This window comes from Equus quagga, chromosome 8, assembly GCF_021613505.1.
Source record: "Equus quagga isolate Etosha38 chromosome 8, UCLA_HA_Equagga_1.0, whole genome shotgun sequence".
Classification (NCBI taxonomy): domain Eukaryota; kingdom Metazoa; phylum Chordata; class Mammalia; order Perissodactyla; family Equidae; genus Equus; species Equus quagga.
Window position 1 is genome coordinate 87,806,424 of NC_060274.1, and position 18,254 is coordinate 87,824,677.

An 18,254-nucleotide genomic window follows, 5' to 3' on the forward strand; every position below is an offset into this window, starting at 1 on the left:
TGACAGGTTTGTCTTTTTTCCAGTTCCATCAAAATTGTTAATCTTAGCACTCAACACCGCTTTGCTTCACAAAGTAAAGTCTGAAATTGAGAAACACTACCGGCTAATGCTAGGCTCTAGAGAATGTGTAGTTACTATACACTCCCAACGTTCACTGGGGCTGCGAAATATCCTCCCATTTCATCAATTTCCCCAGACTGATGGGGGATTCTAACTCCTCATACTTTTGTGGATGGATAGTAGCTAACAACATCGAATTCTTGTGCTAAGCTATTCTAAATGCAAACATAAATTTTGAATGTCTACCTAGATGTAAATGAGCACATTTCATCCTCACACAGCCAGAGGATTGTCATTACCTTCACCTCACAGAGGAGCAAACGGGACACGGCTGAAATAACTTGTCTCGGTCACACACCTACTAAGTGGTAGAAAGAGGATTCAGATCCAGGCAGTCTGACTCCATAGCCCTGAGCTAACTGCTGCCAATCCTCCTCTTTTTGCTGAGGACAACTGGCCCTGAGCTAACATCCATGTCCATCTTCCTCTACTTTATATGTGGGATGCCCACCACAGCATGGCGTGCCAAGCGGTGCCATGTCTGCACCCAGCATCCGAACTGGCGAACCCCGGGCCACTGAGAAGCAGAACGTGCAAAGTTAACCGCTGCACCACAGGGCCGGCCCCCTCCATAGCCCATTTCTTAACGGCTGCATTAAACTGCTCTGAAAGCTGACCCTGAATACAACTATTTTACATATCAGCCCATCAGGGGCAGTGAGATGTGATAGGGTCCCAGGCATATAGTGGAGGGGCCTTGGCTTGATAATCAAGTTATCATGGTCGTGGCTTGTGCAGGGGCTGTAGACTGCATGCTCTTAAGGCCTTAATTTTATGGGAAGCTGACTGACCTACAGTCTTGGTAAAGGGCTGAGCCATGAGTAGAATGCAGGTCCTAACGTCAGTATCCTTTACATCTGTGCCATGCAGTATGTTTATCGGTGGAAGCATTATTATAAACTCCTTTGGAAAATAACCAACATGGCAAGCTCTAACAGCAATACAAGAGTAAAGAGCTATCACTAGACCAGAGATTCCCAACTTCATCCTATGTGAGAAAAGTCCTCCAGGTAATTCTGTTACTCCCATGCCACAGTATCTGCCGTAAAGCAAGAAGCTGGGTTTTGGGTTTGATTTTTAAAATACCTAAGCAGGGAACAGTCTAGCTTTTGCCAATGCATACTTTATTTCACTTATTTATTAAACAAAGGAGAAGCAGTGGTGGAGGATAAGGAGGGGCTGCCCCAGGAAAAAGGTTTTCATCATGAGGCTTTGACTTAGTGCCACACCTGATTGGACAGACTGCTGACCACACTGGATGTCCAGAACGAGCTGGATCATGCATTGTGTCTCACAGCTCAGATGCTTTAAGAAACTCAATTAGTTGCTCACAGACTCTGGAGGTCAAGGGATATAGTGAGGGTCAAATTTATCACAATGGCAAGTCTAAGCCCTGTGTACGCTAATTATGGGGCAGCAGAGATTTGGAATGGAAAGGCAGACTGCAGAGGAGAATGTCAGTTTCTAGCTTCACAGTACTCAGTTGTAGTCACCATGAGACCCAGCTATACTTTGTTTCCCACCTGAGGCTGTTTATAAACCTTTTTTTTTTTTTTTTTTTTTTTCTGAGGAAGATTAGCCCTGAGCTAACATCTGTGCTCGTCTTCCTCTACTTTACATGGGGGTTACCACCACAGCATGGCTGATGACTGGTGTAGGTCTGTGCCTGGGATCTGAACCCATGAACCCGGGTCGCCAAAGTGGAATGCACCAAACTTAACCACTACACTGTGGGGCTGGCCCCTGTTTCTGAATCTCCTAGACTTAGAATGAAGTACCCTCTTTTACTGATATTTTCAATGGGGAAAACAATTTTCCTAGGCCCCAGTATTTTCTGAAGGGCAGATTAAATTTTCTCTGCAAATATCTTTTTATCTTTAAACTTATGATGTGTAAATTTGAAAATAATCTACCTAAATAGCCACTATGACAAAGATATTAGGATTCATAATATCACATACACACACAAGAAAAACATGGCAGGTGCTTAATATTTGTTGAATCAATGAATAATAACAGTCTTGACAGTAGAATTACAAAGGCTTTTCATTTCATGTTTATTATCAGTGCTTTAATACAGAACATTTTGTAATGATTAGTGATATGTGGATACCAAGAGTTTTTTCAAACACCAGGTGCCAGTATTTTCTGATAAATACGGATTTTCACCAAACACCACAATTTCAGGAGGTGGTGATTCATCAGCATAATTCACCCAAATTACAAAAATGGCGACACTTAAAATCATGCACTTTATTTCACCATTTCATAAAACTTCTTTTTAAACTTCTACAAACTTTTGCAGTGTAAAAAGACTCCTCAAAAACTTCATGATAACATTGAACTACAAAATTCACTCTGGAAATGTAGAGTTATTTTTCAAATTTTGGCTTTAATAATTTTTTTTTATTCTATTAAAAATATAGTGAGGGAGGAGTGTACTGGGAGAGGTGGAGAAAAAGAGCTTCCAGTTGATGGGTTCAACATGTCTGAAAATACTTCAGTAACGTACAGGAAAAAGTTCAAGAGCAATAATATATTATAAATAAGGTCTTTCAGCAAGACGAACGGATGAGCAGTTCTTGCGTCAATTGCACCCACAGGAGAGAGGTCTTCTCTGGAAGAACGCTTGTTTACAGAATCTTCTGTAAGATAGAGTTGGCCACCTCCAATGATTCATCTTTTACTAGAACAATATCGTAAGAGTCCATATACTTTTCTAAAAGTTCATCCACCTAATCAAAAAAATAATAATTAATTAACACATGCAGAGATGAGAAGCAAATAATTTCTGTATGAATCTCATTGTTACATTAGATCTTTTGGGCAAAATGTAGCAAATTAAATTCACTTTCATAAAACCTTTGAAATGAAGAAATATTTTCAAACTTTTTTTTTTTAAGATTAGCCCTGAGCTAACATCTGCTGCCAATCCTCCTCTTTTTGCTGAGGAAGACTGGGCCCTGAGCTAACATCCATGCCCATCTTCCTCTACTTTATATGTGGGACGCCTGCCACAGCATGGCTTGCCAAGTGGTGCCATGTCCCCACCCTGGATCCGAACCGGCGAACCCTGGGCCGCCGCAGCGGAACGTGCAAACTTAACCAGTGCGCCACTGGGCCAGCCCCTATTTTCAAACTTTTAAGATTAAATGACATAGAAATTTTCCCACATGGTGGCTTTTCTCTCAAAATGATCTCTCTCTAATCCAATGGTTCTCAACTGGGGAGGAGCTGTGTCCAAGGGACATCTGGCAATGTCTGGAGACATCTCTGAATCTTGTGTCTGGGGAGTGCTACCAGCTCTGGTGAGGAGAGACCCGAGAGGCCTTACCTTGAATGCACTCCCCCTCCCCCAATACCTCCAGCATGCCTGTGTGCAGACCAACTCCTTTAGCAATCACCAGCGTGAAGGGAGAAAGCAATCACAATGTCTAGAATATCTACTTTCTCAGGCATCTTTGGTAACAACTGCCTATGAAGCTTCATCCTAAATTTTTCTTAAAAGCAGATTAAATGACAGATGTGTAGACTTACTCTGTCATTTAGATATCCGATTTTCAGAATGTGTTCAACGTTGGCTACGCCATCTGCCATTCTTAAGTCTCCTTGTGAGTCTCCCAGCAGAATTATGTTGCTATTGTCTTTGAGTTGATTGAAATATTCTGTATTCTTCAAGGCACCATCATGTTTGTTAAATACATGAATTAGTTCTCCTTTAAATCCTTTGAGCAACCCCTATTCAAAACATAAATCCTTTGAAACAATAGGTTTTACAAATTCTGTTTTATTTTCACATTCATGATAGGTAAGAAGGGCTCGAAGAAGTTAATGACTTTCTAGAGACTACTTTAAATGTTAAACACATTGAGTTGAAAATCTAATTTTTACTTTTCATTTGTTTCCTAACCAAAAGGTCCCATTTTATGTATATCATAATATATTGTCTTGATTAGAAGAACTCATTCAAATAAGGTCAGTTCCAATTCACTTCTTTTTTCCACCTATGGATGTTAAGTCTTCAGAGTTGCTGCATTAAATTAAAAGTTTTACTAATTTTCATATTAGTCTATAGCTTGGGAAACAAAAGTTTAGGAAGGACATATTATTTTTCAAACATGGATATGGATATAACACTGGGAGAGATGCTGAGTCCCACAGTAGGCCTATCAACTTGGCCTAATTTAACGAATATACATTAAATAACAAACAATCAATACATTTACATGATTAAAATATTTTCAGATTTTAAGAGTAATTATGAAGAATGATTTGATATTCTTACTTTATCATCAAAATCCATGAAGTTGGACACTACTTTGACATTCGGATGATAAACACCAGCTTGACGGATAACCTCCTCTAGAACATCACCGATACCAGCCGAAAATATGAACACAGGGATGCTGTGCTGTTGGAGCTTATCAAAGAAATTCTCATATCCTTCCCTGCAAGATGGAGGGAGGAACTGATCGTCAAAGAGCAAGATGTATCTCCTTTCACCTAGAAGTTACAAAAGCTAACTATCTCTACCTAATTCTATGGCTCATTTACATTCTCATTTCAAAATACTGCCCAAGAAGGCTGTTACTGATGTCTATGACGCTATTAGTACAAGTGTTTCCAACAACAGTTAACTGTTTACTCTCCTTTTCATAAATTCTAATAGTACTAATTTGATTATTTCAGACTTGCACTGAATTTGAATAGAAGCATACAGTTCAGAATTTACACCATGTAACAGCAAATACTTAAACCAGACCTTGAAAAACCCACTTAGAGTGAGCAGGAAGACCCCCTGCTTGTCCTCCTCTCTTCTACTCCCTATCGTTAGAAAAGCAGGGTGGTGGGAACTGAGCTGTGCTCTCTTTGCATCTGGCATCTCTCCTGCCTAAGATCTGGCAGCCAGGTAAGGTTTTGGTCTTAAAATCTTTTCTTCCCTTTTTACGCTTCCTGGGCTATAAGTTAAGCTACCTACAAAGGAAGGAAATATGTACTAGCTATCCTCACACTCTTTCTCATGAGTTAATGCTTTCCTCCTTAGAAGTAGATCATCTTAAAATTTAGCATCATCAAAAACAAGAGAAAAAAGAAAAAAATAGCGTCATCATATTTGCCTAGTGAGTTGAAAATTTTAAGAAGTGGTAAACAGTATTGAAAATAAGCTTAAAAATGTTTATATCTTATAATTCATGTATTACAAATATTTTTATTATTTGCTAAAATAAAACATATTCACCTTTCCTAGAGACAGTTTTCAAGGGAGTTTGAGAATTCAGAAAGTAGATTCATGTAACTTCAGAAATAGGGTACTGAGCTAAAAATCCTTTTCAACTTGATTTGTAAACATTCCTTTCATATTTCATGTCTTTCAAAAGGATTTTGCTAAAAAATTTCAAAATGGTCTTGGTTTCATAAATTTGAAAATTAGTCTTGAAATCTTTAATCTGGAGAAAGGAAATGCAAATTAATACATAAGTCTCACAAGTCTCTTACTCCCTTCGCCAAGATCTAACGTTACTCTAAATCCCCATCTCATCACTATTTCATGATAGATGGCATATTCTGGATATGTTTGTATATGGGATATTGTTATAGATTATTTTAATACACACTTGAATACATATATAACAGTAGTTCAAGTCTATAGATAATTAACAACAAGAAACACCCAAGAAACTTACTTGAGCATAACATCAGATTCGGCCACAATTTCTTTAAGCTTAGCTTTCGGTAAAGCTTGTTCAACAAGCAAACCATGTGATTTAGTATACCTGGAGTTTATGACCAAAGAAAAAGAGAATATCAGTTAAAGTAAACTAAAACAATTATCTTTATTAAAAAGCATTCTTCAGTGTGAGAAAATGCAGTATTTCATTCATCATATTTTGGATTTAAATTTTAGAGATTTAAATTCATCACTAACAAATGTATACGCCATGTGTCTCAAAAAGTGATACACCTGTTCTTACTGCATTTCCCAGTTCTCGCCAAACTCTGGCTTAGTTTATTTTTTAAAATTTTTTTGTGAGGAAGATTCTCCCTGAGCTAACGTCTGTTGCCATTCTTCCTCTTTTTGCTTGAGGAAGATTGTCCCTGAGCTAACATCTGTGCCAGTCTCCCTCTAGTTTATATGTGGGATGCTGTCACAGCATGGCTTGATGTGTGGTGTGTGGGCCTGTGCCCAGGATCTGAACCCGTGAACCCCAGGGCCGCCGAAGTGGAGTGTGCAACCTTAACCACACCACCACCAGGCTGGCCCCTGGCGTAGTTTAAATGTGTTAATAAGATAATGAAAGGTGTAAACCTTTCCTCAGTCTACAGATAAGAACTGAATCCAACCTAGGGAGGCATAATCATTTCTCTGATTGCAGTAAGAATTAAAGCAAAGCTATTTTTTCCATATGTTTGTAGTCTGAATTTTCATGAAATGCCTAAGTACTTAAGATGTTGCCTAGTGAGCAAGAGAGAAAATCCTTGTTATGGAAAGTTTTATATATGGGTGCTTTATAATTACAGTCATACACTGCAGAATGACATTTTAGTCAACGATGGAGCACGTGTATGATGCTGGTCCCATAAAATTAGTACCATATAGCCTAGGTGTAATGTGGGCTATACTATCTAGGTTTGTGTACGGACACACTACGATGTTTGCACAATGACGAAAGCGCCTAAATGCATTTCACAGAACGTATCCTCATCAATAAGCAACGCCTGACTGTACATAAAAACACCTATGATCACAGCATCTCAGTGTAACAGGCCTTTAGAACCTCTCCATCCGATACCTCAAAATCCTCCTCTAATATTCCTAAGTGGCCCTCTTCTCTGGGTCAGCTCCCATCATATTAGTGAGCTCATTCTCCCAGGGAGGCTTACACCAGTGCTAGAAAATTCTAATTGCTACCCAGTCCTTTCTTTCATCATGCGGAAATCAGTCGTGTTAAGCTTTCCAAGTCTGCTTCCAGTTCTGCTCCTACAGGCATGTAGAGCAAGTCTAACCTCTTCAACAGTTCACACCTTAAACGCTGATTTAGTGTGCAAGGTATTCAGGTTAGGTAATGGAATAATGAAGACAAATAACATCATTCCTGGTCTCTTAAGATTCTGAAACCACAAGTTATTGCTTCTCAAATCAAAGCATTCTCTAGTCCTTGAAATCTTCCTCAAATGGGATGGCTCCAATTCCTGTGATTATCTCGGTGGATTCCTCAGACACACTCTAAGTTCGTCAACATTTCTCTTAACAGGATTTTCCCAGGACTCAACACGATGCTTTCAGTGTGGTCTGCTTGGAATGCTGCATTTCGATTAATGCAACAACATCAGAGTTCAGTGTCTCAGTAACTATGACATCCAATGGCTCCAACTGAGTTCAGAGTCAATTTAAATCCCAATTCTTTTTCATTACACATTTAGCCACATCTTGTCTATATACTTAAAAAAGTTTTTTTATTTTTTAAAGAAACACATCACCTGTTTGAGGAGTGGGAAATTTTTTTTTTAATAGAATACATGCAGCTCTGGTTCATTCATTTTATTTATTTATTTAATTTATTTTTTTTGAGGAAGATTGGCCCTGAGCTAACATCTGTTGCCAATCTTCCTCTTTTTTTTTTCCTCCCCAAAGCCCCAGTACATAGTTGTTTATCCCAGTTGCAAGTCATTCCAGGTCTTCCATGTGGAATGCCACCACAGCATGGCTTGATGAGCAATGTGTGGGTCTGTGCCCAGGATCTGAACCGGCAAACTCCGGGCTGCCACAGCAGAGCTTGTGAACTTAACCACTTGGCCACAGGGCCAGCCCCCAAAAACTTTTTAACTTAAGGTTTAAGTGCAGAATTTTAAATTTATTCCTACTGATCTTCATCTTAAAAAAACAGAACAGGGGCCGACCCAGTGGTACAGCGGTTAAGAGCGCACTTCAGCGGCCTGGGTTCGCCGGTTTGGATCCCGGGTGCAGACAAGGCACTTCTTTGCATGCCATGCTGTGGTAGGCGTCCCACATATAAAGTAGAGGAAGATGGGCATGGACGTTAGCTCAGGGCCAGTCTTCCTCAGCGAAAAGAGGAGGATTGGCAGCAGATGTTAGCTCAGGGCTAATCTTCCTCAAAAACAACAACAACAACAACAACAAAAAAAACCCCAAAACAGAACAAAACAAATTCTAGACTATTAGAGTAAATAGAGAATTAGAGTTGATTTTGTTATATTTAATCACTGATCTAACTCATTGGATAATTTATGAATCTATTTATACACAGTACAGAAGAAAATAAACCATTAGTTCTAACTGTAATGTTATTATATTTTTAACCCTCCCACCACCCAATACACTTACCATTCTACCATATAAGGGTACTTCTCTTCTACTGTAAGCACAGGATCAACTTCAATAGCATAATATTTTTCCTTTAGTTGCAGTAACTAGAAACAAATATTCATGAAGATTACAGAGTTGTCATTAAGCTGCATCGTTTTATAGAAGGCAAAAGAATACAAACAAGTGTTTTCCATAAACTGCTTTATATAGTAAAGATTAGATCATGAGCACTTAGCTAATGCATATATCGGCTAAAGAGCTCTTTGTTGATCATAATTTACATGTAACGAAATATACCTGCAAAAAACCTACCTTTCTTTTTTTAAGTACTTACATGTCAGCAATTCAGTGAAACCCACTAATAATCAAATTATCACTACAAAAAAACTTTCATTCTCGTATGAAAGTATTAATTTGATTTACATTTGGAGACTTATTTTGTTGAAACAGACACAGACACCTACTCAAGTAGAAGATTGAGGCAATTTCCTGATCAATTACGTAAAACCAAAGTACTTTTGTTTTAATTCTCCAGCTAATGTAAGGAAAGACACCAGAATACTTTGGTAATCAATTAAAAGTTTTTTATGTAAATTTTATTATTGTTGTTAAAAAGTTAATAATTTTTTAATATGTTGAGAGCATATCATCCAGACAATAAACCTAACGTTTATTGAGTGTTTACTATGTGCCAGGTATGGCTATAAGCACTTTGGATCCATTCTTGTTTTTTTTTTTTCAAAGATTGGCACCTGAGTTAACAACTGTTGCCAATCTTCTTTTTTTTGCTTTCTTCTTTTTCTTCTCAAATCCCCCCAGTACAGAGTTGTATATTTTAGTTGTGGGTCCTTCTAGTTGTGGCATGTGGGACGCCGCCTCAGCATGGCCTGACAAGCGGTGCCATGTCCGCGCCCAGGATCCGAACCAGCGAAACCCTGGGCCGCCAAAGCAGAGCACGCCAACCTAACCACTCGGCCACGGGGCTGGCTCCAGGGATCCATTCTTGTTGGTGTGAATGAACCTGAAGAAATTCTCAGGCAAAAAGGGGTAATGAAGTTTTTGAGTAACTCTGGATTACTGTTTGTGTTTACCTTTTTTCGACATTCATCAGTAACCAGCTTACAGTTGTCAATGATATCTAAAGAGAGAAGGCAAACAGGCATTAAAAGTAATACTCTGATTGATGCTACCACTACTTTAACTTAGTATTTTTTTTTTAAGTTTAAATGCCAAGTCAACTATCACGGTCATTACAACTTTTGGTCTTAGTGCTGTAATTCACAAGGCATTGCTAGAGAACCTAATGGTTTTAATATCCAAAGTTTAGCGGTTGTTTGTTTACACCACTGAGCTAGATAATTCAAAGTCTTCACTGTGAATTGTATACTAACTGGTCCCTTTTTCACCTTCCATTTTAATGAAATAGAAGCAAGGAATACATCCTTTAAATATACTTTTTTCTTAATAAAAAGTTAATAAACAATGTGAAAACCTGGAAAATCCAGATTATTGTAAAGAAAACAAAATTACTCATAATTTTACCATTTAATAATAAATTACTAAAAATATTTTACTGTATTTCCTTTCAGTCTTGAAGTTTTACGCATATCAGTTAGATAAGAGATTAAACCAGATCTGTAATTTTGAACTCTGCTTTCTTGTTCACTTCAAATTGTAGTCTGTGTTTTTTCCATACAGTTAAAAGCTCTCCATGAATATCATTCATAATGGTTCTATATTCTGTTATGTGGGCATGACACTAGTTATACCATTTCCATTGTGTAAAACTTTTTTGGTTGTTTCCAAGCTTCTGCTATTGTAAATAATTTTATGTTGAACTTAGTTACCACTATTTTTGTGAATAAAGTTTTTTTTCCCTACATTTGGGATTACCTGATTAGAAATTCTCTCCAAAGAGGAATTCTTGGGCCAAAGGGTATGATTTTTGTGGTTTTTATGTAAATTATCAAAACAATTTCTCAAATCACACATATACCAGCAGTAAATGAGAAGGCTTATATCATGGCTTCTTTGTCAAGCTGAAGAGTATTATTTTAAAAATTCATTGCTAATTTAGAAAACAAAAAGGTGTATTATCCTAGCAACACATTTTGAGATTTATTTAATAACTTTTCTTTTGCTTATATATAAATGACACAAAAATTTAATAACATTCCTAGAAAATACAGAATATTTGATAAATGCTGTTTCTTTAGGTTAATTGAAAGTTTAAAATCCATTTAAATATTCTTGAAGAATGAACAGAGTACATTTAGAGCGAAAAATTTCAGAAGTCTTCATTCCTCCTGCAACCAAAGCCATATATGAAAATAGCCACTTATGTAACATGGGGGGGGAAAAGTCCTCAAAATATAATAAGAAAAAAGCAGGTCCCATCATTTTCAATGTCCAAAAAGGGAAAAACCTGCAGTCAATCTCATAGATAATATAGGTAGAAAAGGATCTTAAAATAATGATTATGTTGATGAATTTGATTATGAATGCCACACTTACTATGACACGTTGGGCATCTTTTCCCTTCATAGGAAAATCTACTCAGTGTCATATCAAAGTCTGTTATTATCTGTAAGAAAAGAGAAAAGGCATTACAAAAACACAGCCACCAAGGCCAGACGTCCTGCGCTTCCTCGAGGCCTGGGACTGTGCTGGGTCCCCGTCTCCCACTGTACATATTCCCTCCACTGAGCTCTCTGATGCAGCTCCTGCATAAAGCCCTGAGAGTTACCTTATCTACAAGGTGATACCTCAAGTGCCCTAGCACTGGCACCAAATAAAATCTGAGTCATCAGTACAGGAGTTTGAAATCACAGGTGATATGGTTACTGTTCTCGAGAGAGAGAAAACATTGCACAATTTCAATCGATTTGGTCAGTGTACAAAACTGCAGCAGAAGCAATTAAACTATATGAAGCTCTCAGTTACTGATAGTGCTAGCTTCTCGATTTAACTTGTCTACTTAGGGAACTATACCAACGAACAAACGATACATGGCAATAGTTTACCAGCTCTGGAAATTTAGGAGATTGGGTTAAGCGCTTTTTCAGAAATGTTTTAAAAAAGGAGTAATTTTTTTTACTGAATGTCCAGATTGTTGATTTGATGTACATTTAAAAATTTCTTTAAAAAAAGGAGAGAATTAAAAAAAAATCAGTTATCCCCTAATAAAGTTACATCTTAATTTGACCTACTGTAATTTATTTAATTAAAATATGAAAGAGCAACTTGAAACTGTACACTTTTTCAAGAATAATATTACTACTAATATTATTAATAGTAATATTATTCTTAAAATGGCTTAATAATTATGCACAGCACTGGCTAGCTTAGAACTTAATATTAAAGAAAAGCTAAATTTATTTCAAGGATATTACTATTTGTTTGTTTCCAGTGGGGTATTCTGTGTATTTTAGGCCAACTCTAGATATTATCTTTTAGATTTTACATTCCAAAAGGATAGGTAAAACTTGTCTATCTAAACTTTCTTTACTCAGATTTTGGCATACATGAGACGCCTGAATCTGCTTGAACACTAAAAATAAGGGCTTAATAATACAGGCTTCTTGATAATTACTCACCTGAAGCTTGGCAGCTCCTCCTTTGATAAGACCACAGATAATTTCTTCTACTCTTGTAGGGTTCTTGATGCGAACTGAACTTTTCTGGAATTCTGGCATCTAAAAACAAAAGGCAATTAATTAACTATTTTAATTTCTCTTTTCCCAGGTTCCTTTGATAGCACACAGAAGCTTATAATATTTAAAGACGTAAAAATGTTGAGGCATTTTTTTGAAAAAGCAAATCACTGTATTAAAATACCATTGATACACACATTTTAAAGCACATCAGTAGTTTCCATCTAGAAGATTAAGACAAAACTGCATTTGTAATATATTACCAGAAAATGTAACTTTTCTAATTATAAAAGTCACGCATGCTTAGCACAGAAACAAGTATGAAAAAGAAAAATAAAAATTTCCTGGCATTCTAATACTCAAAGATAAACAAGCAAACATTTTATTTTCCATTATTTCCATTTCTATGATTACAAGTATGCATGAATATGCACATAGTTAATTTCATTACATACTTTTGCATCTGGCTTTTTGAAATTAATATTACTACATATATAGTTATAAAAAACATTTTTAACAGAATTCATTAATCGAAATAAAATCCTTGAATTGAAGGGAGAACATTTGAACTTTGTGATGAAGAGTTTTCTTTCTTTCTTCTTCTTCTTTTTTTTTTTTTTTTTTGCTGAGGAAGACTGTTGCTGAGCTAACATCTGTGCCAATCTTCCTCTACTTGGTATGTGAGCTGTTGCCACAGCATGGCTGCCACTGAGTGGTGTAGGTCCACACCTGGGAACTGAACACCGGCCACTGAAGCAGAGTGCGCTGAAGTGAACCACTAGGCCACAGGGCCGGCCCCAAGAGTTTTCTTGTAAGAATCTTTCTGCTTAAGATTTAGCTTGTATTCATATTTACATTTTAAAAAATTTCTTAGCAGAAAGGAAACAAATATGACATGATTATTCTCCACAAGTTTACCTTTTTATGGATAATTTAAATATATTTAATATATTTAATTTCACAAGTTTCTTAAAGATCTTCGCTCCTTTATTGTACTACATCCCAAATAACTTCATTGTTCTTGGCACAAATTTTACAATGGATTTATTTCAAGTTAAGACAACTACTAAAAAGTATTAGACCACCTGGGCTTAGGCTGTTCCTAGGCTAGTTTAGGCAGGCTTTAGTGGTGCTCAACAATTTAATGTTAAATATAGTTTCTTTTTTCTATCTTGTCACAGACAGGATGAAACTGATCAGAGTAAAAGCATAAGCACAGTGCTCTTCCAGCACAGGCACAAGAAGCCTGGGGAAGGAAGTTATGGATCACTTAATCGTCAGCTCACAGTATAAAAAGATGATAACAGAACCTCAAACCAAGGTTCTATACTGGGTTGTACCCTATAATCTTTATTTATTTTATATGGCATTATTCTGGGTATGTTATCACCAAGATTAACAAATTTCATGTGTGTTATGGACACGGTTATGAAAAATTCCCTAGACCTTACATCTTTGCTGAAAGAGAAACTGACCATGTAAGTCTATCAGGTTCCATGTTGTCTCTACATAATGGACAAAATTAGACAATTGGAAAAAGGCTAAAATGTTTTCCTAAGACTGGAAGATGATTATAGAAGCATACTGGAAAGAGAAATGCTAACATTACAATTTTCTCCATGAATGAAGACTTGGATGTACAATACACTTAATTATAGAAAGCCAAATTTAAAGAGGATAGTATGCAACTAACCTGCACACAGTGACCCTTTTAACTTAACTGGACTTTAAAAGGTTTCAACAGAATAAAGAAGGTTATCTAAATATTTATTTTATAGTGATTTTTCAATAGATGAGAAAAGCAAATAGGCACTTGTTCCTACATTCCTGTTTTTCACTCATTAATCCACTCATTTCTTAACAAAATTCCTACCATGTGTCTACTCTGGTCAGACACCAGATGCAGAGATATGAGGACGAGCAGTACTCACACTGTTTTCCTGATGAGTTTTAGGAACCACTGCTGCCTTGGAGCATCACTTCGGTAGCTCCCTTACAAACACCTTAGCTAGTAAGTTCATCTCCTAACAACTGAACCCTGCTTTTACCTCTGCCTTAACTGGAAGATGCATAGGAATCAGCATTTGATGGATTCAGTAACTAACCCATTATCGAGAGTAACAGAGGATATATGTCACTGGCTAAATTTTCACCAAGGAAATCAAACATTTTATATCAGTGTGTCCATAGTGAGGAAGATGTTCTGCCTCAAATTAATCACCTTCTACAATACATGTGATTTTAAAAAGCCATATTTAAATAGGATAGAATAACCTGTTTCAGGCAATGGAAAGGAGAAGAGCACCAAGGACACTTCAAAGCAGGCTGGTTTGTGCTAGGCTAACAATATTAGAGTGGTTTCCTTTACATCACTGAGCCATCACAGTGGCTGGAAGCAGCGGTACCCCTGCTTCTGCACAACCGTTCATTTTCGGATAAAAGAGTAGTGAATAACCAAATAGCACCAGAGTGAAAGAACAGTGATGGAAACAGATGAAAGAGCAGCGAATTCCTCCAGAGAACACGACAGGATGGAGGACATAGCTGTAAGAATATAAACATGATAATTATATCTGCCTTGAGTTACATGGTAATACACTACACCCCTTCCACAATACACATACACTGTCACTATAGTATATGATAAATACTTCTCAGGAACATGAGATATTGGGCTTTTTACTCAACTATTTTAAAATGCAGCCTAAGAAATGTAATTTTAAAATACGGTATGAAATGTGTCAAATATCGGATCATTAAGAAGCACACTGCAGGAGTGTGCATTTCATCATACATCACAGACTTTTGTTACCTCCTCAAGTCCCTTCTTCCAATCTCCTCTTGGACAAAAATACACCTGTCTGGCGGCACATAAAATAACAATACTTCAAATTTGAAGGGTAAGTTATTCTGAATTGTCCAAAAACTTTTCATTTTGATTATGACACAATTTTATGGAAAATAAACAAAGGACTAAAAATTTCCATCATTTGTGAACAAAGGAAAACAAATTCATCCTATAAGACCATACTGTAAAACGGTGGGGAAGGAGCAAAGTTTTCCTAACGAGAACCAGGGTATTTTGGTTGATCGGAGCCGAATCTGAAGCAACACTAAAGATAACTAAGAAAAAACTAAAATATATTTTATTCTGGCTGATTAATATGCTGTATTTATATAGATGAAATGAACTCTACTTCCATATTCAAAAGGCAGTGATTTCTAAAGAAGTTGATTTCAAAGTTATACAGTTTCATTCACAACTCTAGAGCAGATTAGATTATTTGATATCTTGTGGATACATTGAGACAAGATATAAGTGAGTATATGCATGGTATAGTCAGAAAAGTATCCTAATGGTGTTTACCTGGATTCTTCTGAAAATGGCCCACATAAAAATTAGTTTAAATTACTTAATAATGTCTGTCTGAAGCTCTCAGGGGAAATATTTTTTGTTTTCCAATGTTCATATTTGGTACAAGCAAAAGATTTCATTACATTACATTCATTGATACAAAGGAGTGGGCAATACAATTTTTATTTAACTACATAAAAAGTATAGATTTAAAACCACCTATTCAGACTGGTACATTTACTCACATACATAGATGATTCTATAATTTATTTGGAAGATTAGGCATTACTAAATTTTAGTGATAGCCATTTCCTCCTGCCTATCACATATCTGGCCTGTCTCCACATTAAGGTAATGTAGGCCAAATTCTTTCATTCATTCACCATATGGTCGTTAAGTGTAAGGCACTATGTTAAGCAGCTCTGTAAGGGATACAGAAGTTTTAGTAAGATACACATCTTATACCCGACGCATAGTCTCTAATGTGGATTGTAATACAGGAACCCAAACAACTAATACATTGCCAAGATGTCCGGATAAAATTCAAGAGGAAAAGAAGAAACTGAGATTACTTCTGCTGGGGCCAAAGAAGGAGGAGCCAACTGAGGTAGGTTTTCAAAGAAAAGCAGGACTTGGATATGCCAAGACTGGGGAGGAGTCAAAGTGCAGGGTCTAACGTGGGAAACGAACAAAGAGCTCTGTTTGTCTGGAACTTGAGTGTACATGGAGAAGAGTGTGTGTGAAGTCTGGAAGGAGAGATGTGGAGCCAGGTCGTGAGACGTTAAGAATAACATCCTATTATAACCAAGGTTATCTCAATCAAAAATAAAAAAGAGTAACATCCTAAGAAGCTGTCAACTTAAAAGATGTATCAACATTTTTAGAAAAGCAAACCCAAGGTATAAATGGTGTAAATTAATGCAATGATAGTAAAAAATACATTAAGTACGTATCATCTTTTGGCTTGTTGTCTTCCAACAGTCTTTTTGTGGGTTGACTACATTGTTATTTGCTTTTAAAGGAGACACATGTTAGAGGGTTCTGGGACCCAGGTTAACAACAAATTATATGGAAAACATTTCTATCTCACTTATATTCATTTTGGTAAAAAAAAAATCAACTTAAACAAGAAAATAATTTTAGACTGATTTAATTCTACATATCAGAGATACATGTTCACTACCAATAAATCAAAGGCTAATCATGCAATGGATGTAAAGATCATGTCTAGGTATTAGGTTGAATCATCTGAAACTGCCAATATTGGACTATGTTTGACACATAAAGAAACAGCAATTTCATATGCTTCATCCTAATAGCACTAGCCACACTCATGACAGCTTACTCAGCACTTTTGAGTCAGCTTTCAGCTCCCACTATACACTGGATGAGGAAAGTTACAGCTGCACAAGAGATTAATTGTGACACAAGGCTATCTGCATGCTAAGTCAGGTTCTATTTTATAGGCTCAAACCAGAAAATGAAAGCTAGAGAGAAAGAGAATGACAAACAGAATGAAAAAATAGAAGGAGGAGGAGAAGCGGCACAATGACAAAAAGAACAGAACAGAAAATAAGAAAGAGATCATGGAGCAGTTGTCTTCTTTAAAAGAGAAGGAGAAATTGTGATCTTTAGGATTTTCATTGTGACTATGGAGAATGGATATAATTTTTTCCAACACATATAAATAAATGCTACTTACACAGTTCAAACACTCACTAGCATAATACGGGAGATTAACGTTTACTGAGTGCTTCCTATGTGCTATTAGGCACTTTACATTCTTTTCCATTAAACATGAATAAGAACATTTCAGTTATAAGATGAATAAGGTCTGAGGATCTAATGTATAACATGGTGACTATAGTTTATAACACTATTGTATAACTTAAATTTACTTAAAAAGTAGAACTTAAATGTTCTCAAAGAAAGAAAGGTAAATATGTGAGGTGATGGATGTGTTAATTAGATGGGAGGAATCCTCTCACAATGTATGTATATATCAAATCATCACATCGTACACTTTAAATATCTTACAATTTTATTTGTCAATTATACCTCAATAAGCTGCAAAAAAAATAAAAAGAACATTAGGTTGGTGGTTTCATACCCATTTCTTAAAGGTGAGATTTTTGCCCTCATTCAAGGGCATCACAGCTATTAAGGACTGAGTTAAGATCTGAAGCCAGTTCTGACTCCAAGGCCTGCATTTTTCCTGCTTCTTCTAATGTGTATAATGCAATAAACTCTACTGTTGTACAAGAAATTTTTTTTATTTAAATGCTTGTCATTTTAATTCAGAGGCCTGAAAGATAAGATTAGAGAAAACATCTGCTGTATGATTTAAGTGTGTTGTAGCTGTGCAAGGAAAACTTAGCACAGAAAGGAATGGGGTACCATTTTATATGCTGAGAAACAATACAATGCACATTATATTTCAAGCAAAAAAATTTTTCAAAGATAAGTTGAAATTCAATTCAACAAATATTTGAGGTTCTATTGTGTATCATACACCATGAAGAAAGATCAGCATAAAATTACAGTCCCATAATTAATTATCTGGTTAGAGACAGAGGTAAACGTGGTGAAGATTCGCCATTAATAAATGGAACTGGAAATATTCAGATACCCACCATTTTCACATGTACAGCAGAATCCTGATTAGGTATTTCTTGATTATCCAATCTTCTTGATTTTCCTAGGTGATGTCACAGTAAAAGAGAGAGAAAAAAGTACACGTGACACACATACATTTCAGGCTCTTCCTGTATGTTAATGATCTGCTAAGGTGGTACTTTTG

The 18,254-nt window shown here is 36.4% G+C and overlaps 1 protein-coding gene across 4 annotated transcripts in view; it reads right to left on the minus strand.

Annotated features, from left to right (window-relative positions):
• Nucleotides 1-2,141: 2,141 nt before the first annotated feature.
• NT5C3A (5'-nucleotidase, cytosolic IIIA) overlaps nucleotides 2,142-18,254 on the minus strand; it is a 52,435-nt gene continuing 36,322 nt past the window's right edge. For 3 of the 4 annotated variants that reach the window (XM_046670212.1, XM_046670210.1, XM_046670211.1), the window contains exons 2-10: nucleotides 18,088-18,152; nucleotides 12,043-12,141; nucleotides 10,961-11,030; nucleotides 9,538-9,584; nucleotides 8,465-8,550; nucleotides 5,805-5,894; nucleotides 4,406-4,568; nucleotides 3,658-3,858; nucleotides 2,142-2,855 (exon numbers count right to left, since the gene is read on the minus strand). In XM_046670212.1, the coding sequence (XP_046526168.1) occupies nucleotides 2,754-2,855; nucleotides 3,658-3,858; nucleotides 4,406-4,568; nucleotides 5,805-5,894; nucleotides 8,465-8,550; nucleotides 9,538-9,584; nucleotides 10,961-11,030; nucleotides 12,043-12,141; nucleotides 18,088-18,090 (861 nt within the window). In that variant the 5' untranslated portion in view covers nucleotides 18,091-18,152 and the 3' untranslated portion in view covers nucleotides 2,142-2,753. The remainder of the gene's footprint in view (nucleotides 2,856-3,657; nucleotides 3,859-4,405; nucleotides 4,569-5,804; nucleotides 5,895-8,464; nucleotides 8,551-9,537; nucleotides 9,585-10,960; nucleotides 11,031-12,042; nucleotides 12,142-18,087; nucleotides 18,153-18,254) is intronic. The other variant, XM_046670209.1, reaches the window with a different exon arrangement.